We start from the raw sequence: 25009 nt of genomic DNA, 5'->3' as shown, positions 1-25009 counted from the left end.
GGAATTTAACACTGAGGTGATGCATTTTAGCATGAGGATTAGGGAGAGATGCAGTGGACTTAATGGTACAGTTCTAAATAGTGTGCATGAGCAAAGGGATCTAGATGTGCATGTGTACAGGCCTTTGAAGTTGGCAGAGAGAGTAGTTGAAGCGTATGGGATTTCAGAGTCTTAAGTCCAGATAGTGAGTACAAAAGATAAAACGTTATGCTGAACCTTTGAAAAGCTCTGGTTAGGTCTCACCACACTTTAAGAAGGATGTGTGAGCGTCCTTGAGAGGGTTGCAGAAGATATTTATCAGAATGGTTCCAGGGATGAGGGATATTTTCTATAAGGTAAGGTTGGAGAAGCTGGAGTTGTTCTTGGCGTTAAGGAGGTTGAGGGGAGATTTGATCAGAAGTATCCAAGATTATGACAGGTTTAGATAAGGTAGACAAAGAAAAATGTTCACATAGGATGTATGATCCTGAAGCAGGCCTTCAGCTCTACCAGTCAATGCCAGTATTTATGCTCTGTGTAAGTCTCTTACCATCTTTTCTCATCTAAATCTGCCTTTGTAACTACCTATTCTCTTCTCTTTCATATGCTTGGCTGGTTTCCCCTTAAACTTATCCAAACCATTTGCTCCAATCATACTCTGTGGTGTCGGGTTCCACATTCTCACCACTCTTTGGATGAAGAAGTTTCTTCTTACTACTTTATTGGTTTTCTTAGTGACTGTCTTATTTTAGTGGCCTCTGGTTATGCTCTTCCCCAGAGGAAGAAGCATTATTTCTCTATCTGCTCTGAAATTGTAAAGACCTCTACTAAATCAGTCCTCATCCACCGTTTCCCGAATGAGATATCGAGTACAAAAGATGAAATGTTATGCTGAACCTTTGAGCATATATATATGACCTAATTAACATACTCTGCAGTTGCCACAAGCAGCAAGCTTGTTTACCACCAGCTAACAGAAAACTGGAAAAAGACTACAAGTTAATGTTAACGTTAAATGCTAAATGCAAAACTGGACTAGATTCTAGAAAAAGATCAAACTTTAAAATTCCCTCATTCACCAAATTCCCTGAGTTAAGTAATCTGTCAAGCTGGAATTTGTGCTGCTTACTTTTGTTCCCATTAGCTGAAGATACAAGAGCTACGGGGAACAAATTTAAGATCTCCGGTTTAGGGGGATGTGAGGGAGAACTCATTCTATACAAGCGTGATGGAAGCAGGCATGATTAATGATTTTAAAATAAAATTGGATGAGCGCAAGGGTTGCAGGATTACAGTGATAGCAGCAGGGAGAATGGGACTGAGGCTGAATGGCCTCGTCCTTTGCTGTTATGACTCTAAATAATTGACAATGGGTGCAACTGCTGTAGACTCTTGGATAATATAAAAATGTAATTACAAATTGAGCCTAAAATTGAAGTCCTTCACTGGTCATAGACCTGAAATACAGAGTATGCCAAATCTTCTGAGTATTTCCAGCGTTTCCTGTTTTATTTCACATTTCCAGCATCTGCAGTATTTTGCATTTGTCTAAAAATAAGGCCACTTGTTTTGACTGACTCAAATGTATGAATGCAGTCAAAGGAATTATTGGTATGGTTGTGAGTTTAATCAAGAAAAAGCTTCCACATCATTTTTTAAAAAAAAAATAATTTTTATTAAAGGTTTTCATAAAATATCAATAACAAAATGAAAAAGGAACCCAACAGGGTTAAGTACAAAGCACAGTCCAGAAAAGCAACCCTCCATACCCCCCTCCCCCGTACATAAATAATAAATTAATATTAACTTAATACAAGAATATACACCCCCTCAGACCCTCCAGTGTAACTAACAAAAAAATAAAGTAACCCCCCCCCCGAGCTGCTGTTGCCATTGACCAATGTCTACCGTTCTGCAAGGAAGTCTAAGAACGGTTGCCACCGCCTAAAGAACCCTTATACCGACCCTCTCAAGGCAAATTTCACCCTCTCCAATTTAATGACCCCGCCATATCGTTGATCTATGATTCCACGCTTGGGGGCCTCGCATCCTTCCACTGAAGAAGAATCCTTCGCCGGGCTACCAGGGATGCAAAGGCCAGAATACCGGCCTCTTTCGCCTCCTGCATTCCCGGCTCCTCTGCCACCCCAAATATTGCGAGCCCCCAGCCCGGCTTGACCCTGGATCCTACCACCCTCGACACCGTCCTCGCTACGCCCTTCCAAAATTCCTCCAGCGCTGGGCATGCCCAGAACATATGGGTGTGATTTGCTGGGCTCCCTGAGCACCTAACACACCTGTCCTCGCCCCCAAAAAACCGGCTCATTCTCATCCCGGACCTGTGTGCCCTGTGCAGCACCTTAAACTGTATGAGGCTGAGCCTCGCGCACGATAAGGAAGAATTCACCCCCCCCAGGGCATCAGCCCACGTCCCTTCCTCAATTTCCTGTCCCAACTCCTCCTCCCACTTACCTTTTACCTCCACCAGCGAGGCCTCCTCCTCCTCCTGCATCACCTGGTAAGTTTCCGAGATCTTCCCCACTCCCACCCACCCCCCCCAGAGCACCCTGTCCTGTACTGTGTGTGGCCGTAGCCGTGGGAATTCCACCACCTGCCGTCTGGCAAACGCCCTTACCTGTAAGTACCTGAAGGTGTTCCCCAGGGGGAGCCCGTACTTCTCCAGCTCACCCAGGCTCACGAACTTCCCATCCACAAACAGGTCCCCCAACTTTTGTATCCCTGCCCTGTGCCGCCCCGCATACCCTCCACCTGTTCTTCCTGGGGCAAACCGGTGGTTCCCCCGTAATGGGGTCCACGCCGAGGCCCCAACTCCCCCCCCCCCCCCCCCCCCCCCCGTGCCGCCTCCATTGCCCCCAAATTTTGAGGACAGCCACCACCACCAGGCTCATGGTATACCTCCTTGGAGGGTGCGGCAGCGGCGCCGTTGCCAGCGCCCCCAGACTCGTACCCACACAAGACGCCGTCTCCAGCCTCTTCCATGCAGCCCCCTCACCCTCCATCACCCACTTGCGCACCATTGGCGGCCCAGTAGTATCCATAGAGGTTGGGCAGCGCCAGTTCCCCCCCCCTTATCTCTACTCCGCTCCAGGAACACCCTTCTCACCCTCAGAGTCCCTCGCGCCCACACAAACCCCATTATACTCCTGTTAACCCACCTGAAAAAAGCCTTTGGGATAATCACGGGGAGGCACTGGAACAGAAACAAAAACCTTGGGAGCACCGTCATTTTGATTGACTGCACCCTACCCGCCAAGGACAGCGGCAGCACCCACCTCTTGAACTCCTCCTCCATTTGCTCCACCAGCCTTGTAAAATTAAGCCTGTGCAGAGCCCCCCCCAGCTCCTGGCCACCTGGACTCCCAAATACCTGAAGCTCCTCTCCACCTTTTTTAGTGGGAGCTCGCCGTACCAGCCTCCCCGAACAGGCGCCGGAATGTGGCGACTAGGGGCTTTTCACAGTAACTTCATTGAAGCCTACTCGTGACAATAAGCAATTTTCATTTCATTTCAATCCCCCTCTCCTGGTCCCCTGGATGAACTACGAACAGCTCGCTCTTCCCCATGTTGAGCTTGTACCCCGAAAAGTCCCCAAATTCCCTAAGAATCCTCATTACCTCCGGCATTCCTCCCATCGGGTCTGCCACATACAGCAGCAGGTCGTCCGCATAAAGTGACACCCTATGCTCCTCCCCACCCCGCAACAACCCCCTCCAGTTCCTTGACTCCCTCAGTGCCATAGCCAGGGGGTTCAATCGCCAGTGCGAAGAGCAGGGGGGGACAAGGGACACCCCTGTCTCTTCCCTCGGTGCAACCGAAAGTACTCGGACCTCCTCCTGTTTGTGGCCACACTCGCCATCGGGACCTCATACAACAGCCTAACCCACCTAACAAACCCCTCCCCAAACCCGAACATCTTCAGCACCTCCCACAGGTACCCCCACTCTACCCTATCGAAGGCTTTCTCAGTGTCCATCGCCACCACTATCTCCGCCTCCCCCTCCCTCGCCGGCATCATGATAACATTCAAAAGCCTCCGCACATTCGTGTTCAACTGTCTCCCCTTCACAAACCCCGTCTGGTCTTCATGGATGATCTGTGGCCCTCAATCCTCGTGGCTAAGACTTTCGCCAGCACCTTGGCATCTACATTTAGCAAGGAAATCGGACTGTAAGACCCACATTGCAGGGGATCCTTGTCCCGCTTCAGGATCAAGGAGATCAGTGCCCCGGACATCGTCGGGGGCAATGCCCCCCCCCTTCCCTTGCCTCATTGAAGGTCCTAACTAACAGCGGGCCCAACAGGTCCATATACTTTTTACAGAATTCAACCGGGAAACCGTCCGGCCCCGGTGCCTTCCCCGCCTGCATGCTTCCTATCCCTTTGAACAGCTCCTCCAGCCCAATTGGGGCCCCCAATCCTGCCACCAGTCCCTCTTCCACCTTTGGAAACCTCAATTGGTCCAGGAAGCGGCCCATCCCTCCCGTTGGGGCTCGGAACGGTAGAATTCCTCGTAAAAGTCCCTGAAGACCCCATTGATGCCAACTCCACTCCGCACCACACTCCCTCCCCTGTCCTTAACTCCCCTGATCTCCCTAGTTGCGTCCCCCTTCCGAAGCTGATGCGCCAGCATCCGGCTTGCCTTTTCCCCATACTCGTAAATCGCCCCCTGGGCCTTCCTCCACTGCACCTCCGCCTTCCTGGTGGTCACCAGGTCGAATTTGGCCTGGAGGCTACGCCTCTTCCTCAACAATCCTTCCTCGGGCTCCTCCGCATACCTCCTGTCTACCCTCACCATCTCCCCCACCAGCCTCTCCCTCTCCCTCCGCTCCTTATGGGCCCTAATGGAGATCAGCTCTCCCCTCACCACCGCCTTCAGTGCCTCCCATACCATCCCCACTCGGACCTCCCCGTTATCGTTGGTCTCCAAGTACCTCGCAAAACTTCCTCGGACCTGCTCGCTCACCTCCTCGTCCGCCAACAGCCCCACCTCCAAGCGCCACAGCGGGCGCTGGTCCCTCTCCTCCCCCATCTCAAAGTCCACCCAATGCGGGGCGTGGTACTACTTTGGGCAGTAGATGTTGTCTATATGGACTTCAGTAAGGCCTTTGACAAGGTCCCTCATGGTAAACTAGTACAAAAGGTGAAGTCACACGGGATCAGGGGTGAACTGGCAAGGTGGATACAGAACTGGCTAGGCCATAGAAGGCAGAGGGTAGCAATGGAGGGTTGCTTTTCTAATTGGAGGGCTGTGACCAGTGGTGTTCCACAGGGATCAGTGCTGGGACCTTTGCTCTTTGTAGTATATATAAATGATTTGGAGGAAAATGTAACTGGTCTGATTAGTAAGTTTGCAGACGACACAAAGGTTGGTGGAATTGCGGATAGCGATGAGGACTGTCTGAGGATACAGCAGGATTTAGATTGTCTGGAGACTTGGGCGGAGAGATGGCAGATGGAGTTTAATCCGGACAAATGTGAGGTAATGCATTTTGGAAGGTCTAATGCAGGTAGGGAATATACAGTGAATGGTAGAACCCTCAAGAGTATTGAAAGTCAAAGAGATCTAGGAGTACAGGTCCACAGGTCATTGAAAGGGCAACACAGGTGGAGAAGGTAGTCAAGAAGGCATACGGCATGCTTGCCTTCATTGGCCGGGGCATTGAGTATAAGAATTGGCAAGTCACGTTGCAGCTGTATAGAACCTTAGTTAGGCCACACTTGGAGTATAGTGTTCAATTCTGGTCGCCACACTACCAGAAGGATGTGGAGGCTTTAGAGAGGGTGCAGAAGAGATTTACCAGAATGTTGCCTGGTATGGAGGGCATAAGCTATGAGGAGCGATTGAATAAACTCGGTTTGTTCTCACTGGAACGAAGGAGGTTGAGGGGCGACCTGATAGAGGTATACAAAATTATGAGGGGCATAGACAGAGTGGATAGTCAGAGGCTTTTCCCCAGGGTAGAGGGGTCAATTACTAGGGGGCATAGGTTTAAGGTGAGAGGGGCAAGGTTTAGAGTAGATGTACGAGGCAAGTTTTTTACGCAGAGGGTAGTGGGTGCCTGGAACTCGCTGCCGGAGGAGGTAGTGGAAGCAGGGACGATAGGGACATTTAAGGGGCATCTTGACAAATATATGAATAGGATGGGAATAGAAGGATACGGACCCAGAAAGTGTAGAAGATTGTAGTTTAGTCGGGCAGTATGGTCGGCACGGGCTTGGAGGGCCGAAGGGCCTGTTCCTGTGCTGTACATTTCTTTGTTCTTTGTTGTTTTGGTCCGAAATGGCTATTGACGAATACTCTACTCTCGCTATCAGCGCCCTACTCGATGAAAAAGTCAATTCGGGAATAAGCCTTATGGACATGTGAGAAGAATGAAAATTCCCTAGCCCCCGGCCTTACAAATCACCAAGGGTCCACCCCTCCCATCTGGTCCATAAACCCCCTCAGCACTCTAGCCGCCGCTGGCTTCCTACCCGTCCTAGACCTGGCGCGATCCAGTGCTGGATCCAGCACCGTGTTAAAGTCTACCCCCATTATCAGGCCCCCCACTTCCAAGTCTGGGATCCGACCCAACATACGCCGCATAAAACCCGCATTGTCCCAGTTCGGGGCATACACATTGACCAGTACCACCCTCTCTCCCTGCAACTTACCACTTACCATTATGTACCTACCGCCATTATCTGCCACAATGCTCGACGCCTCGAATGACACCTTCTTTCCCACCAAGATCGCCACCCCTCGATTCTTGACATCCAGCCCCGAGTGAAACACCTGACCTACCCACCCTTTCCTCAATCTTACCTGGTCTGCCACCTTCAGGTGTGTCTCCTGAAGCATGACCACATCCGCCTTGAGCCCTTCAGGTGCACGAACACGCGGGCCCGCTTAACCGGCCCATTCAGTCCCCTTACATTCCAGGTTATCAGGGGGCTGCCCGCCCCCCTCCCCCGCCGACTAACCATGACCCTTCCTCGGCCAGCTACGCACCCAACACCCGGCCCATTCCCCACAGCGGCATACCCCCGTCTCGACCTTCTTCTCTCCCCCCCCCCCCCCCCCCCCCCCCCCCCCCACCACTCGCTCCAGCTCCTCCTTGACCATAGCAGCAGCAACTCGATGATTCCGCCCCACCCAACCCCCCACAGGCCCCCGGCTAGGATCCATCCTACCTGGTTTACTCCCCCCATTGCACTTCCGCAAGTCAGCTGACTCCTGCTGACCCCGGCCACTCCCGCCTCTCCTTCGACTCCTCCCATTGTGTGGCACACCATCCTCTCCCGTCCCCATCCATAGGCTCTCCCCCTCCCCCTTCCGTTCTAAGTGCGGGAAACAACCCTCGCTTCCCTGCCCTGGCCCCGCCCCCTCCAGTCTTCAGCGTGGGTAAAAGCCCGCGCTTTCCACCTACCCGGCCCCGCCACCTCTGATGCAGCTCCTTTTACAGGCCCGGTCCCCTCACCCCTGACTCGGGCCTCCCCCTCCCCCATGGGGCCCCATCTCACTGCCATCCCCCCCGTTCCGTTTACCTACCCCCCTCCAGGAGCCCCCCCGACCACCCCAACCAAAACAGTGCCCAACCCGCCCCAGCCACCCTCACCGACCCAAAAGAGAAAAACACAGAGAAAAAGAAACCCGGAGCAAGACAAAGGCCCCCCCCTCGAAACAAAACTAAACATAGCATATCAACCGCAGTCCCCAATCGCCCATCCCGACCCTCAATCTGTGTCCAGCTTCTCGGCCTGAACAAAGGCCCACGCCTCCTCCGGAGACTCAAAATAATGGTGCCGGTCCTTGTAGGTTATCCACAGTCGCGATGGCTGCAACATGCCAAACTTCACCCCCTTCCTGTGCAGCACCGCCTTCGCTCGATTGTACCCGGCCCTCCTCTTCACCACCTCCGCACTCCAGTCCTGGTATATCCGAACCTCCGCGTTCTCCCACCTGCTGCTCCTCTCCTTGGCCCACCTGAGCACACACTCCCGATCGACGAACCGATGGAACCTCACCAGCACCGCCCGCGGAGGCTCGTTAGCCTTGGCCCTCGCCGCCAGCACTCTGAGCCCCTTCCAGCTCCAGGGGCCCCTGGAAGGACCCCACTCCCATCAGCGAGTTGAACATGGTGACCACATAGGCCCCCACGTCCGGCCCCTCCAGCCCCTCCTGGAGGCCCAGAATCCGCAGATTCTTCCGCCTCGACCGATTCTCCATCTCCTCGAACCGCTCCTGCCATTTCTTGTGGAGCGCCTCGTGCGCCTCCACCTTTACCGCCAGGCCTAAGATCTCGTCCTCATTGTCAGAGATCTTTTGTCGAGCCTCGTGGATCGCCACCCCTTGGGCCGTCTGTGTCTCCAGCAGCTTATCAATAGAAGCCTTCATCGGCTCTAGCAGGTCCGTTTTAATCTCTCTGAAGCAGCGCTGGATACCCTCCTGCTGCTCTTCCGCCCACTGCATCCACGCTGCCTGGTCTCCGCCCGCCGCCATTTTGTCCTTCTTCCCTCGCACCTTCTTCGGGTCAACCACCACCTTTTTTGTCGCCCCGCTCCTAGTTGAAGCCATATACTGACGGGGAGCTGTTATAGACTCCTTCCCACACCAGGAAACGTCGAAAAAGTGCCGTTGGGGGGCCCTGAAAAGAGCCCAAAAGTCAGTTTTTGCGGGAGCCGCCGAATGTGCGACTTAGCTCCGCATAGCCGCAACCGGAAGTCCCCAAGCTTCCACATCATTGACTATAACAGATTGATATATGATGAAGAATTATAATGTGCAGCTGAAATGTATCAAGAGTGTAATTTACTCTTCTATGATTAAGTTGGAAATTGGCAAAAATTGTTCAAAAAGCTATATAATTACAGAAAATGTGGGAAATGCCAGCAGATGAAGCAGCATCTGTGGGGAGAGAAACAGTTGACATTTCAAGTTGATGACTTTTCAGCAGAACTAGAAAATGTTAAAGCTCTAACAGTTTTTAAGCCAGTATGGAGGCAAGGAAAAAAGCCAAAGGTGAAGTTTGTGATCGGGTGGAAAGCAGAAATGACTAAAGGCATGATGGTACAAGGCCAAAGGGGATGGCAATGGGACAAGTAAAAAAGAGAGACATGGATCTAGTGGAGCTATGAGTGTAAATAACAGAACCGTTAGCAGTAAACCCTTCCACGTGAAACAGCAATTTATTTGTACGTTCAATTTGGTGTTCTGTATTTGTTGCTCACAAGGCAGTCTCCTGACCAAACCATGGAGCATGCAAGAACACCTTGCCGCCTAACTTGTTTGAGGGGGCAACATTCTGGAGTAAACTTGCTCTCCAGCAGGACATTGTTCTGGTTCTGCAACTTGTCATAAAACTCGGATGACAGCTTCTGCTCCTTATGCCATTAGAACTCAGAAGATCTCCAATACGTTAGGGAGACCAAATGCAGATTGGGCCACTTGCTTTGCTGAACAACTCCATTCGAAAGACCTCTTCAGGTTTCTTGACATTTCAATTCTCCGTCCCACTTTGCGGGCCTCCTACATTGTTCCAATGAAACCCCGCAGCTCTTGGAATATTGCTTGACTTTTCAGTTAGGCATTATACAATCTTTCAGATTCAACATTAAATTCAACAATTTTAAGTTATTGCCATGGCTTCCATTTTTTTTTCCCAACAGGAGGTGCTGGGAATGGTTGTGCTGTTGCTTCTTACAGCTCCTCTAAATCCATGTTTGTTTCCTTTTCTTTTTTTTGACCCCTCTCATCCCCTTTTGCCTTGCACCATCATCTTTTTAATCTTTAACTGCTCCTGCCTTCCTCTATATCAAAAATCTTGCCTTTTGTTTTTTGTCTCCCCTCCCCCTTTCCCTGCCCCTCTGCTTGCTTGAACCTCATACAAGAAAGTTAGCATGCAGGTACAGTCAACAATTAGCAAGGCAAATGGCATATTGGCCTTTATTTTAATGGGGTCAGAGTAAAAGATTAAGGAGGTTGTACAGATGTACAGGGCTTTGGTGTGACCACACCTGGATACTGTGTGGAGTTTTGGTCTCCATACAAGGAAGGATATACTTGCGTTGCAGCAAAGGTTCACTAGATTGGTCATGGGATCAGAAGGTTGCCCTATAATGGGAGGCTGAGTAAATTTGGCTTATACCCTCTAGAATTTAGAAGAATGAGGGGTGACTTCATGAAATTAAATGATTCTGAGGGGATTTGTAAGTATAGATAGTCAAGAAATTGATTCTCCTGGGATAAGTCTCCGGATAAGGGGCAAATCTTTTCAGACAGAAGTTAGAAATTTCTTCATTAAAGATTCACTGTGAATTTTTGGAATTCTCTATCCTAGAAGGTTGTGGATTTTCTATTGTTGAATATGTTTAAGGCTGAGGCAAGTCAAATGATGTGGGTGGGAAAGTGGAGTTAAGGCCCATTGATCAACCATGATCATGGTGAATGTGGAGCAGGCTTGAGGGGCAGGTCTGGTTTACTCCTATCTCTTATAGGAATGTTCTTAAAACTGTTTTATCTCCAAATTTGTCCAGAACTGACGTTAAGGTCATCAACCTGAAATATTAACTGTGTTTCTCTCATCTCACAGATGCTGCCTGACCTACTGAATATTTCCATCATCTGTAGTATTTTGCTTTTGTGCACTGTAATCACAATATTGCATAATAGCATGTGTGTGTGTGTGTATTCAAATGCTAGGAAACCTATGGCGTGTAACTCGCATCCTGACCCCCCACCATCTGCAAGGCACAAAACAGGAGTGTAATGGAATACTCTCCACTTGCCTGGATGAGTGCAGGTCCAACAACACTCAAGAAGCTTGACACCATCCAGGACAAAGGGGCTGGTTTAGTTCACTGGGCTAAATCGCTGGCTTTTAAAGCAGACCAAGGCAAGCCAGCAGCACGGTTCAATTCCCATACCAGCCTCCCCGAACAGGCGCCGGAATGTGGCGACTAGGGACTTTTCACAGTAACTTCATTGAAGCCTACTCGTGACAATAAGCAATTTTCATTTTATTTTCATTTCATTTCAAAGCAGCCCGCTTCATTGCTACCCCTTCCACAAACATTCAAACCCTCCACCACCGACAAACAGTGGCAGCCCTGTGTACCATCTACAAGATGCACTGCAGTTCTCACCAAGGTTCCTTAGACAGCACCTTTCAAACCCACGACCACTACCATCTAGAAGGACCACAGCAGCAGAAAACTAGGAACCCCACCACCTGGAGGTTCCCCTCCAAGTCACTCACCACCCTGACTTGGAAATATATTGTCATTCCTTTACTGTTGCTGGGGCAAAATATTGGAACTCCTTCCCTAACGATCTTATGGTAACAGTACAGTGGGTGCTCCTACACCTTAGGGACTGCAGTGGTTCAAGAAGGCAACTCACAACCACCTTCTGAAGAGCAACTGGGGATGGGCAATAAATGCTGGCCTAACCAGTGATGCCCACATCCCATAAATGAATTTTTAAAAATATGTAGATGTCAGGTTGGCTATGATACCCCTGGCCCAGTGGTCAAAAAGCCTAAAATAAAACTGGAAACTCTCAGCAGGTCTGGCAGCATCTGTGGAGGGTGAACGTAGAGATGTTCGGCATCAACTTGAAACCTAACTTAGGTTTCCGATACAGTTAAACCACCAAAAACTGTTAGAACTTTTTATGAAGATCTTAAAATGTGTGTAATTATTTCTGAAATTCTGTTCGGGTAACCTTTTTTAAAAACAATATTTTTCAGGCTCCTTCTGTGCTTGATGTAAGATATCATTCTGCATCATGAGAGTGATGCATAGTAGATGATCTGAACATGCTATGTTGACTACTGTTTAGTCCAGGTCATCCAATGATGCCAAACTTCAACCAACCACCTCCACAAACTCACCAGGACCAGCTAGCTTAACACCAAAAAAGCTACAATGTTCACAAATGGACGCTTCTGCCTTACCCTGCCTCTACCACCAGGATAGCTTCCACTACTCACGGAAGTCATAGAAAAACCTTTGATCTGACATCCTCCTTCAAAAGAAATGGGAATTCACAAAAATACTTGTGAATGTCTAATGTCTTCATTTAACCAGTTCATGACTAATGTCTCCAGGGCATTGATAATTTGTATATTTTTGGAACCTTGACTGCCATCAGATGCATCTTTATTACTTTCCTCACAGATGTTTTATGATTTAATGTGAATGCCATGATTATATAACATATAACTGGCATACAGGAAATGGACGTCTGAACTGTCTCTAAATTATTGGGTACTTAAACTGTATTTTGGATTGTGTATTGTAGACTTTAAACATACCTCCCAGTCTGAGGAAACTTGAAGGTAAAATAGGGCCTTTTATTAGCATATTCATGGAAAGAAAAATTGGATCTGTTTTTATTTAAATTGCATCTTTTTTTGCTGTACAGTATTTTAGAGTAGCACTTCCACATAGTATGGAGTGACTTTTTACTTGAATATTGCAGTTAATGGATTGGAACTGATCATATTCAGGTACTAAACTGCAGCACAACTAAACTGTTGAACTCGTTGCATAATCTGTTGTGCTAACCATATGGAGTTCTTGCTTATTTAGCATGGTATGGGTTAAGCACAACATGCTATACAGACCCGTTGGGTTCATTAAAGTCATTTGAGTCTATGCATGTTTCTGTGTAAGAATGGGTGTTTACAATTTCTACATGAATATTTACCTGAAATTCAAACCCTTATTAGTCCTTTCTGGGAATAATATCCCAGCATTTAGAATTTTCTAAATTAAGTTTGTTAAATTTGCTTTATGGGTTGCTGCTGATATATGTAGTGATGTTTGCCAGAATTTCAAAAAATATATAAGGATTTAGTTTGCAATAAATTGGGCATGTTTTTTTATATAGCCTCTGGATGTGCTCAATAGGATGATCTTTTTTTAAAAAAAAAAGAAGTCAGTGTGTTTATATTGCAGATTTATATTTTATTGCCTGTTACTGCTAATTTTAACTGAGATAATTATGTGACAATTTCTAAGGTTTTGAGCATTATATACCATGGTTCCACATTGAAAAATGGTAATATTACAAGACTGCTTTTGAATATTGTGCAGGATTTTAGTTGACCTTAAATTTTTAAGAAACATTATTTCATCATTGCATCCTTGCAGCCAGGAAGAGTGGGAGGGATGTAAATCATAGAGCAGAAAAGGAGCAAAGTGAAAAATGGGAAAATTGTAAATGCCACTTGTGTAAAATTGTACTTCTAACTTCTCAAAATGCACACGAGTTTTGCTGCAATAAAGCAACATTGAATTTTTTTCAGAAAGGAGAGTTAACCTCTTAAACCCCTCTATTTTTCTAAGATTAATCTTGTAAAAATGCTAGTAATATTCTGACACATGACTTTTTCTACTTCTGAATATTGGAACAGTTGCATAATAGCCATAACCGTAAATACCGAGTAGCCGACTAATCATGTTCTATTGATTGGGAAGAGAAAGAATTGTGAAGTGTTTGATCTCGAATGGAAAATTGTCCAGAAAGTCTACATTTTAATTTAATTGAAATTACTTCTTGGAGTAAAAAAACCCAAATTACATAATTGAATAAAGTATTCACATTGGTACTTGGACAACTGCTGTACTACAAACCGGATAAAACTCAATTCTGTTTTGCAAATTGTGAAAGTACATAGCTTCCAAGACCAAATGTAAGTAATGCATTAATTAAAGTGAAAGCAATTGTTCAAATTCTATGAAAAAAAAATCTAAATGTGGGCAGATTGTAAGGATAGAGAGTGCCTTGTGTGCTGTGAGAAGTTTGAGGAACAAATGGTCACCTCACAAGACACAGCATTGGATTTAGAAGTTCTGTTATTTGTTTCACCTTTAAATTTGAAACCCAAGTGGCTGTTTAATTTTAAGCAAGCTTACAATGGTTGTTTTTATTCTTTCTAGATTATCTTTCTGACTTGACAACCAACTAAAGTAACATGAAAGAATGATTGCAGATAAATAAACTATTGTTTAAAGCAAAGTCTCTCCGTATGACCAGTTTTATTAAATCTTTACATCTGTATCCAAAAAATCTTTGAACGGTCTGAAAAGCTGATTGAACTAAAGTTTGTGCATACATGTTAAGTTAAGTCTGTGCGGAGTCTGCACGTTCTCCCCGTGTGTGCGTGGGTTTCCTCCGGGTGTTCCGTTTTCCTCCCACCGTCCAAAGATGTGCAGGTTAGGTGGATTGGTCATGATAATTTGCCCTTTGTGGCCACAATTGCCCTTAGTGTTGGGTGGGGTTACTGGGTTATGGGGATAGGGTGGAGGTGTGGGTTTGGGTAGGGTGCTCTTTCCAAGGGCCGGTGCAGATTTGATGGGCCGAATGGCCTCCTGCACTGTAAATTCTATGATTCTGTGAAACTCGTGTCTTTCTTGGTAAGAATATCCTACCTGGAGGAATTGGATTAATTACCTTTCAGATGTGGAAATGTTATTCAGATTTAATTCAATTTTATTTAAAATAATCTGAGCACCCCAAACATGATCAGGAGTACTAAATCTAATATCCTAATCCATCGTGATAACTGAAAGAGATTTTTAATCTGAAAAAACATGAGCCCAATAGTATTGTTTCCCTTCTCCAAACACAGATTAAATGTATTTTTAGAAGCTGAACAGAAATAACATAATTAAACACTTGGATAGGCATCAGCTGGTCAAAGAAAATCAGCATGAATGACTTCCAAGAAGGCATTTGATAAGGAAATACAAACACTTGTTAGCAAAAATGAGAATACCCAGATTTGGAGGTAATCTTGTGAAATGGGTTGGTAGTTGGCTTTATCTCCTTGCACTCAGTATCAAGGTTTGCTTTATACCTCCTGTCAAGCAGCTTGAGTTGTTTCATTATGTTAAAATATGCTATATAAATACAAATTGTTGTTTGGGATGGAGGAGTGTGGGGATATAGTCAATGTTCTTTGGTTGACATGATGTGACGTAAATAGATTCTTATTAGGCAAGGGAATGGTTATCAGGAGTAGATAGGGAATGTAGAACCTGAAATACAAACAGATCAGCCACTATCTTATCAAATGGATAAGGTGGCTTGAGAGGCCAAATGGCCTACTTCTGCTCCTTTTTTGTATGTTCATATGATAAATGGTAATTCCCAGGGATCTGTCCTGGGACCTCAGCTTTTCATTATGGGTAAAGGATTTGGATGAAGGATAGGGGATTATATATCCAAATGTGCAGTGAGATTAGAGCAGGAAACAGACTGAACTCCATCTGCTAATGATGAGAGTCTAGGAGGTTTTGCACAGGTTAATATTGAAATGTTAGCTTTTTTACTCGGAGGTTGTAATACAAAAGTTAAGTATTGCCTATCTGTATAGTTGCCAGAACCAACACGAAGTAAGCATTGCATTCAGTATTGAGCAATAAACCTTGGGGAAGCTACTGGAGTTTGGTGCAGGTAAAACAAAGTTTAATCAAAATGATACCAGGGCTTTAAGGGCTGGTACATAAACATGACTTGAATTACCTTGATTTTTACAAGATTGGTGATACAATTAAGGTGTTTAAAATGACAGGGATTTAATAAAACAGTAACAGAGGAACGATTCCCTCCAGTGGCGAATACAGAATGAGGCCCTAGAATCTTAAAGACAGCTGGGACATTTCAGAATGAAGTCAGGAATAATATCTCAATAAGAGGATAATGAAAGTCTGAAACACTTTTCCACTCCATCCCTGTCACCTCCCACAACCACCGATGCCTTGGTTGCTGGATCAATTGAATTTTTCAAGACTGAGTGATTTTTGATTTGCTTCTAGGCCAAGGGCTATTGAGGATTTCCTTGAACACATTTTGTGAAATGGTCAGAATATTCTTCAAAATCCGGCAGCTCTGAATGCTCTTCAGTTCCATGAGGGAACCAGTATTATAAAGTCCCTCATTCCAAAAGCACATTTTATTTACTGAATCTTTATTTTTGTCTTGAACAATATCAAGTGTTAAAACTATATGTGATTGTGCTGAGAGAAGACACACCATTTGGATTCACTGTAAGCAGCCATTATTGAACTAACATTTTCACCTCCCCAATAGGGGGCAGTAGAGAGGTTGCTACACATTACATTCCTTCACTTGAAAACTTTACATTTTATTGTATATGAACCCAAGTTCCCAGAATATAACATCAAAGTCAACATCAATGATATCTGAAATTTAACAGACTGGATTTGTTTATATTTGTATATTTTTATTCCCTGAAATCAATCAAACGTACTTTTAAAAATGTTTTTATTGAGTTTTTGGTATACAAAACAGATATAAATATGAATAAACATTAGGAGATTTTTTTTAAATAAAGTAAAAAATAAAAAGTGCAACAAACAATTTACACAGATCGGCTTCAACTATTTACATACATACATTGCAGTTTCCTTTATTGTTCCTCCTTTCAGTATTTGCAGTGGCAATTATGGTCCCCTGTGTTTTGCTTCCCACCATTTTCTCTTTTCTCCCCCTCCCCCCTTTGGTTCAGGTTGTTGTGCCTGCCCCCCTCCCCTTGTGTCTCATGTTTCTCTTGTTGGGCTTGGTTGAGTTCCATGTTTCCCTGTCTTCTCCCCACTCCCCATCTCCCTTAACCATGTCGTGACTACCCCCTCCCGTTCTTTGCCTTCCTCATCATTGACTACAGTTCTTGGAACAACCCTTTGAACAAAACCACGTTTTGTGGAAGCTTTCTTCTGACCCCTGGGTGGCGAATTTAATTTTCTCCATTCGGAGAAATTCCGACAGATCGGACAGCCAGTCTGCAGCTTTGGGTGGTGCTACTGACCGCCAGCCAAGCAGGATTCTCCAGCGAGCGATTAGGAAGGCAAGGGTGTCGGCCCTCCTCTCCATGAGGTGATCTGGTTGTTCTGATAACCTGAAGACTGCCACTCTCGGGCACGGCTCCAACCTCACCCCCATAACCACGTTTAACTGCATTAGGCTTAGCTTTGCATGGAGTTGGCTCTGTGCAATGCTTTGCTCCAGAGCCCCACCCTATTTCAAACCCCAAGTCCTTCTCCCTTGTCTCGTCCAATGTGTGCTGGCCCCCCCTTAGCAGTCGCCCTTACATGTCACCACAGTTCCCTTTCCCTAGGATGACCACGTTCACAGGTCCTCTAGCAGTAATTGTGGTGGTCGCGGGTACATCCTTGTTTCCCTTCGAAAGAAATTTTGATTTGTAGGTACCTGAGTTTGTTGCCCCCTGTCAAGTGGAATCTTTCTGTCAGTTCTTAGAGCGTTGTTAGCCTGTTGTTGGTGTAAAAGTCCCTAACTAAGCGTCGTCGTCCCCGTCCTATCTCCACCTCGTAGTCGCCGGCGTGAACCTGTGGTTGTTGTAGATGGACATTTTGGTTAGCCCGAAACTGTGTCGCAGTTGGTTCCATGACCGGAGTGTTGCTACCACCACTGACTCGTTGAATATTTATTAGGTTGGAATGGGAGTGTCGCCATGGCTAGGGCCCAGAGGGAGTTCCCTCTGCAGGAGTCCGCCTCCATACGCACCATTCAGCTTCTGGCTCCTTTATCCACCCCTTTACTCTCCGCAGTCTCTGTCCAGTGGTAACATTGCAGGTTTGGGATGGCTAGGCCACAGTGGATCTCGTTCTCTGCAGTACTCTCTTTGCGATCCTTGCATTCCTCCTGCCGCACACAAACGCCATAATCAGTTTGTCCAGTGAATTGCAAACGGCCTTGGGAATGTAGATTGGGATGGATCTCAACAGGAAGAGGAACTTGGGCAGTATGTCAATTTGTTCGTTTGCACCTGCACCCTGCCTGCCCTCCCCAGGGAGAGTGGGAATGTGTTCCATCTTTGCAGGTTCTTTTTTTACTTACTCAGTCAGGCTGGTCGGGTTCCATTTGTGGATCCCTGTCGAGTCGTGAGTGATTTGGATCCCCGGGTAGTGGAATTTGTGTCAGGCTGTTTAAACGGCAGCCCCTCCAGCTCTGCCCCTTCCCCATGTGGGTTCACCGGGAAGATTTTGTTTTTGCTCGGGTTACATTTGTAGCTCGAGAAGGCTCCAAACTCTTTCAACAGCGCCATGATTCTTTACATGCTGCTTCACAGGTCCGAGATGTAGAGGAGCAGGCCATCCGCATAGAGCGAGAGTCTATGCTCTCTGTCTCCTCTCCAGATCCATTTCCAATTCTTTGCTGCCTTAAGCAGAATCGCTAGTGGTTCAATCGCTAGGGCGAACAGCAGCAAGGATAACGGGCATCCCTGCCTTGTGCCCCTATGCAGCTGGACATAGTTAGAGCTGGTGGTGTTTGTCCATACGCTCGCTGTGGGAGAGTTGTACAGGAATTTAACCCAGGCGGTGAACCCTGGTCCTAGCCCGAACCACTCAAGTACCTCTATGAGGTACTTCCATTCACCTCTGTCGAAGGCGTTTTCAGCGTCCAGGGTAAAGATCATGTGTTCTCTCCCCGGATGGAGTAATGATCACGTTCAGCCTAATGTTTGATGTTAGCTGTATACCCTTGACAAAGCCCATCTGGGCTTCTGCTACCACCTCTGGTGTGCAGTCCTCCAGCCTTTTGGCTAGGATCTTGGCCAGTATTTTTGCGTCTACGTTTAGCAGTGAGATGGGTCTGTAGGAACCGCATTCTGTTGAGCTTTTGTCTTTTTTAGGTATCAGCAAGATTGAAGCTTGTGCCAGCATAGGCGGCACGGTGCTCCTCGCCAGCGAGTCTGAACATCTTCTGCAGTGCTGTTGCAATTTTTTTTTTTAGAAGTCCGCCGGGAAACCGTCCGGTCCAGCGCCCGCCTGCATGGAGCTAATACGCCATGACCTTTCCCTGTACCAGCAGTGCTTCCAAGCCCCGTTTCCTGTCCTCCCCCATGACTGGCATGTCCAGTCCATTAAGGAACTGTTTCATCCCTGAGTCCCTTGCTGGGGGCTCAAGGTGTACAGCCCCTGGTAGAACATCTCAAATGCCTGTTGACCTTATCTGGTCCGGCTACTAATTTGCCTCTGCTATCCTTTTTTTTTGTTTGTTTTTCTCAACTTTTTTTTCTTTACAAAATAAATTTTGAGTACCCAATTCATTTTTTCCAATTAAGGGGCAATTTAGCAAGGCCAATCCACCTACCCTACACATCTTTGGGTTGTGGTGGCGAAACCCACGCAATTACGGGGAGAATGTGCAAACTCCACAAGGACAATGACCCAGAGCCCAGATCGAACCTGGCACCTCGTGAGGCAGCAATGCTAACCACTGCGCCACCGTGCTGCCCTGCTATCCTTAATCTGGGCAATTTCCCTCATGGCTGCTGTCATGATATGCAGACATGCACATAATGAGATACAGACAGGCAGCTAATAAATACGGAGAACAGGACATAACCAATCAGCAGGCAGAATACTTGGGGGTGGTTTCCCGCTATAAAAGGCACGAGGCACTCACACTCCGCCTCTTTCCACTAGGGACATCTACAGAGCGAGTCCGGTGTATATATCACGTAACGCATACAGCACGTGGCTAAGAGCTAGTCTGGTTCAGTCAGACAGAGAGATCACACTTAGGTTAGCAGAGAGTCGAACTCCCAGAACTGCTAACTGTGTGACGGGTTCAATAAATCAAATTGAACTAGCTTCAAGGTCTGGAGTCTATTTTAGTCATAGCTGCATCCAGTTGCAGCCCATGTTATCTCAGTGTGCTAAACACGACATGGTACCAGTAGATTGCTATCCTTAGGTGGTTTACCTCAATCTGTTCCGTTACGACCAGCAAATGCATCCCGGCACCATGGAGAAGCTCCAGCCTTCTCAACTGCTGCAGACCTCCGGCAATCTCAGTGCCAACTGGTGGACTTTCAAGCAAAGGTTTCTGCTGCAGTGGCGGACCTACATTTTTGGGGCCCTGAAGCTTGAACTGTTATGGGGGCCCCTTCGCAACCAGCAATGAGGTCTGTTGTTCCACGACAGATCACCACAATTTTTTTTAAAATGTAACCACTACGTCTCAGATTTTGATTAAAATTGCTGTACTGGGAGACTTCCGGGTGCGGCTATGCAGAGCTAGGTCGCATATTCGGCAGCTCCTGCTTGGAACGGACTTTTGGGCTCTTTTACAGGGCCCCCACGGCATTTGTTTGACATTTCCCGGTGTGGGAAGAAGGCTGCAATATTCCCCCGACAGTGTCCCCAAGGAAGGGTATGTCTCTGGGTTGCCAGACACGGCAGAAACAGTAAAAGGTTTGGCTGCAACTGCAGGATAAACAGGGCCTCTTCCAGCATGCAGGCGGGGGAAGGGCAAGCTTAAAGCTGCAATCTGACCTGAGGGCCTGTATCAAAGGTGAATTCTAGCAGCAGAGGGAACAACTGTGAAAAGACCTCATCAAGGCCACTGAAGGGACTTCCGGTTGCGGTGATGCCTAGCTAGCCGCACGCTTCGGCGGCTCCAGCTCCGACGGACCTTCGGGCTCTTTTAAGAGCCCCAACGGGGAATTTTTCGACGACGCAACCCGGTGTGGGGTGTGTGAGAAGGGAGTCCCCCCCCCAAACGAAGGAGGAAAAAAACCGGCGGCGGCGGCTGCAGCGCGAGGAATCGTCGACCAACGGGTCAGAAAGAGAGAAGTACAAGATGGTGGCGGAGAAAGCGCAGGCGACATGGGGGCCTGAGCAGGATGAAATTGTGAGACGGTACGTGGAGCTGCTGAAGAGGGAGGTGCTGACCCCGTTGCTACAGGCAATTGAGGGGCTCAAGGAGACATTAAAGACCCAGGAGACAGAGCTCCGCGTGGTGGAGCAGGAGGTGACAGATATTGAGGACGAGATCCTGGGCCTGGCGGTTAAGACACAGACGCACGAGGCACTTCATAAAAAGTGTACTGAAAGGATCGAAGCCCTAGAAAATGGAGCGCAAAGGAAGAACCTTCGGATACTGGGTCTCCCTGAGGGTGTGGAAGGAGTGGACTGGAGTGTACGCAAGTACGATGCTGAGCTCACTGATGGGTGCTGAGGCCCCTACGGGCCCCTTGGAGGTGGAGTGGGCAAATCGGATTCCGGCGAGAAGACCAAAAGCGGGAGAACCACCCAGGGCGATAATCGTGCGATTTTACCGCCTTAAGGATAGAGAAGAGGTCCTGAGATGGGCTAAAAAGGTGCGGAGTAGCAGATGGGAGAATGCAGTGGTACGGGTATACCAGGATTGGAGTGCAGAGGTGGCGAGAAGGAGGGCGAGCTTCAACCGAGCCAAAGAGGTGTTGCATAAAAGGAAGGTGAAGTTCGGGATGCTGCAGCCGGCAAGACTATGGGTCACGTATCAGGAGAGACACCATTATTTCGAGATGGCGGAGGAAGCATGGACCTTCATCAAAGAAGAGAAATTGGATCGGAACTGAGGGACTGATGCTGCAGGAAATGTTATTGTTAATGTTATGGTTGAAGTTAATTGAGAAGTAAATTGGGAAGGGGGGAGACATTGGGGAAATGTGGGCGCCGGTGAGGGGGGAAAGACGGGACATAGTTGGAGAATGGGGAAGGGGAGGGGGAGGGGAAAGGGAGCTGCGCCATAAAAGGCGGGTCAGGTAAAGGGATGTTCCCGCGCCAGAAAGAATAAGGCGGGAAGACAGGCGCAAGGCGGATGGGAGTTCCCCACACGGGGGGGTCGAGGAGTGAGCAGGAGTAGCCGGGGTCAGTTGAAGTCAGCTGACTTACGGAAGTAATATGGGGGGAGCAATCATGCTAGAAAGAGATCTAGCGGGGAGGGGGGGGGACAACTGGGTTGCTGCTGCGGAAATCCAAAAGGAAATGGCTAAAGAGTGGGTGTGCGGGGATGGTGTGCGACGCTGGGGGAGCGAGCGGGAACACGGAGGCGGGATATGGGACTGGCCTAGAGAAGGTAATGGCGAGCCGACACGGGAGGGGGGCAGGTAGCCCCCTAGTGAGGCTGATCACGTGGAACGTGAGAGGCCTGAACAGACCGATAAAAAGGGCCCGAGTGCTCGCGCATTTGAAAGGACTAAGGGCAGACGTGGTTATGCTCCAAGAGACGCACCTAAAGGTGGCGGACCAAGTTAGGCTAAGGAATGGATGGGTGGGACAGGTGTTCCACTCAGGACTGGACGCAAAGAACAGAGGGGTGGCCATTTTGGTGGGGAAACGGGTAGCATTTGAAGCAAAGAACATCGTAGCAGATAGCGGAGGTAGATATGTAATGGTGAGTGGCAGGCTGGAGGGAATGGAGGTCGTGTTGGTTAATGTGTATGCCCCAAACTGGGACGATGCGGGATTTATGAGACGGATGCTGGGGCGTAAACCGGACCTGGAGATAGGAAACTTGATTTTAGGAGGGGACTTTAATACGGTGCTGGACCCGGGGCTAGATAGATCCAGCTCAAGGACCGGAAGAAGGCCGGCAGCGGCCAAGTTACTTACGGGGTTTATGGACCAAATGGGGGGAGTGGATCCATGGCGATTTCTTAGACCTAGGGCTAGGGAGTTTTCCTTCTTCTCCCATGTCCATAAAGTGTACTCCCGGATAGATTTTTTGGTTTTGGGAAGGTCGTTGATCTCTAGGGTGGAAGAAGCTGAGTACTCAGCCATAGCGGTTTCGGATCATGCCCCACATTGGGTGGACCTGGAATTAGGAGAGGAAAGGGAGCAGAGAACACTCTGGCGATTAGATGTGGGACTGATGGCGGATGAGGGAGTGTGTGCAAGAGTGCGGGGGCGTATTGAGAGATACCTGGAGGTCAATGACGACGGCGAGGTCCCTGTGGGAGTGGTATGGGAAGCACTAAAAGCGGTGGTCAGAGGAGAGCTGATCTCCATTGGGGCCCACAAAAGGAAAACAGAGGCCAAGGAAAGGGAAAGATTACTGGGGGAGATTTTAAGGGTGGATAGGGAATTTGCAGAGACCCCGGAGGAGGAATTGTACAGGGAGAGGAGACGACTCCAGACGGAATTTGACCTTCTGACCACCAGAAAGGCGGAGGTACTGTGGAGGAAGGCACAGGGGAGGAGGTATGAATATGGGGAAAAGGCGAGTCGCCTGTTGGCTCATCAATTGCGAAAGAGGGCAGCAGCGAGGGAGATAGGAGGAATTAGAGACAAAAGGGGAGACACGGTGCGAAGGGCAGGAAAGATAAATGAGGTGTTCAAGACCTTCTATGAGGAACTGTATAGGTCTCAACCCCCAGAGGGAGAGGAGGGGATGCGGCAGTTCCTGGACCAATTGAGGTTCTCGAAAGTGGAGGAGCGGGGGGTGGTAGGCCTGGGGGCACCGATTGGGGTGGACGAGGTTATTAAGGGACTGGGAAGCATGCAAGCAGGGAAGGCCCCAGGACCAGACGGGTTCCCGGTGGAGTATTACAGAAAATATGTGGACTTGTTGGCCCCGTTGATGGTGAGGACGTTCAATGAGGCCAGGAAAGGGGGGACTCTACCCCCGTCGATGTCGGAGGCGACGATATCGTTAATTTTGAAGAGGGATAAAGATCCGTTGCAGTGCGGGTCCTATAGACCCATTTCATTATTGAACGTGGACGCCAAATTGTTGGCAAAGGTACTGGCATTGAGGATAGAGGACTGTGTCCCGGGGGTGGTGCACGAAGACCAGACAGGGTTCGTAAAAGGGAGACAACTGAATGTTAACGTGCGACGACTATTAGGGGTGATAATGATGCCCCCAGTGGAGGGGGAGGCAGAGATAGTGGAGGCAATGGACGCAGAGAAGGCATTTGATAGGGTGGAGTGGGAGTATTTATGGGAAGTGTTAAGGAGGTTTGGGTTCGGGAACGGGTTTATTAGCTGGGTTAGACTTCTTTATGGGGCTCCAACGGCAAGCGTAGTTACAGGTCGACATAGATCGGGGTATTTCCGACTATATAGGGGAACAAGACAGGGATGCCCGCTGTCTCCATTGTTGTTCGCGTTGGCAATTGAACCTCTGGCCATGGCGTTGAGAGACTCCAGGAAATGGAGAGGGGTGATTAGAGGGGGAGAAGAACACCGAGTCTCGTTATACGCGGATGACCTATTATACGTGTCGGACCCAGCGGGGGGGATGATAGAGGTTATGCGAATTTTGAGGGGGTTCGGGGATTTCTCGGGGTATAGGCTAAACATGGGGAAGAGTGAATTATTTGTGATACATCCAGGGGACCAGAGTAGAGAGATAGAAGGCTTGCCTCTAAGGAAAGTGGAAAGAAACTTCCGATACCTGGGGATTCAGATCGCTAGGAGCTGGGGAACCTTGCACAGACTTAATCTGACACGGTTGGTAGAACAAATGGAGGAGGACTTCAAGAGGTGGGACATGCAGCCTCTATCGCTGGCGGGCAGGGTGCAAGCAATTAAGATGATGGTCCTCCCGAGGTTCTTATTTGTATTTCAATGTCTCCCTATACTAATCACCAAGACCTTTTTTAATAAAATAGACAGGAGCATCACGAGCTTCGTGTGGGCAGGGAAAGTTCCGAGAGTAAGGAGGGGGTTCCTTCAGCGTAGTAGGGACAGAGGAGGATTGGCACTACCGAACTTGGGTGATTACTATTGGGCCGCCAATGTGGCAATGATACGTAAATGGATGATGGAGGGTGAGGGAGCGGCGTGGAAAAGACTGGAGAGGAAGTCCTGTAAAGGGACGAGTTTAGAGGCGCTGGTGACGGCGCCGCTACCGATCTCACCTAAAAAGTTTACCACGAACCCGGTGGTGGCGGCAACATTGAATATCTGGGGACAGTGGAGGCGACAGAGAGGGGTGCGGGGAGCCCTGGTGGGGTCCCCAATCAGGAACAACCATAGGTTCGCCCCAGGAAGAATGGATGGAGGATTTCAGAGCTGGTACCAGTTGGGAATTAGGAGGGTGGGAGATTTATTTATAGATGGGACTTTTGCGAGCTTGGGAGCATTGGAGGAAAAGTATAAGTTGCCCCGGGGAAATTTCTTGAGATATATGCAGGTGAGGGCGTTTACTAGACAACAGGTGAGGGAATTTCCGTTGCTCCCGACACAGGGGATACAGGACAGG

General features: G+C 48.2%; 1 protein-coding gene across 3 annotated transcripts in view; it reads left to right on the top strand.

Annotated features, from left to right (window-relative positions):
- Positions 1-14005, top strand: part of rcor1 (REST corepressor 1) — a 181708-nt gene extending 167703 nt beyond the window's left edge. For all 3 annotated transcript variants that reach the window (XM_072490434.1, XM_072490433.1, XM_072490432.1), the window contains one exon: positions 11730-14005. In XM_072490434.1, the coding sequence (XP_072346535.1) occupies positions 11730-11771 (42 nt within the window). In that variant the 3' untranslated portion in view covers positions 11772-14005. The remainder of the gene's footprint in view (positions 1-11729) is intronic.
- The last annotated feature ends 11004 nt before the right edge of the window (positions 14006-25009 follow it).

This window comes from Scyliorhinus torazame, chromosome 2 (assembly GCF_047496885.1).
Source record: "Scyliorhinus torazame isolate Kashiwa2021f chromosome 2, sScyTor2.1, whole genome shotgun sequence".
Lineage (NCBI taxonomy): Eukaryota > Metazoa > Chordata > Chondrichthyes > Carcharhiniformes > Scyliorhinidae > Scyliorhinus > Scyliorhinus torazame.
This window is presented reverse-complemented; position numbering and strand designations above follow the sequence as displayed.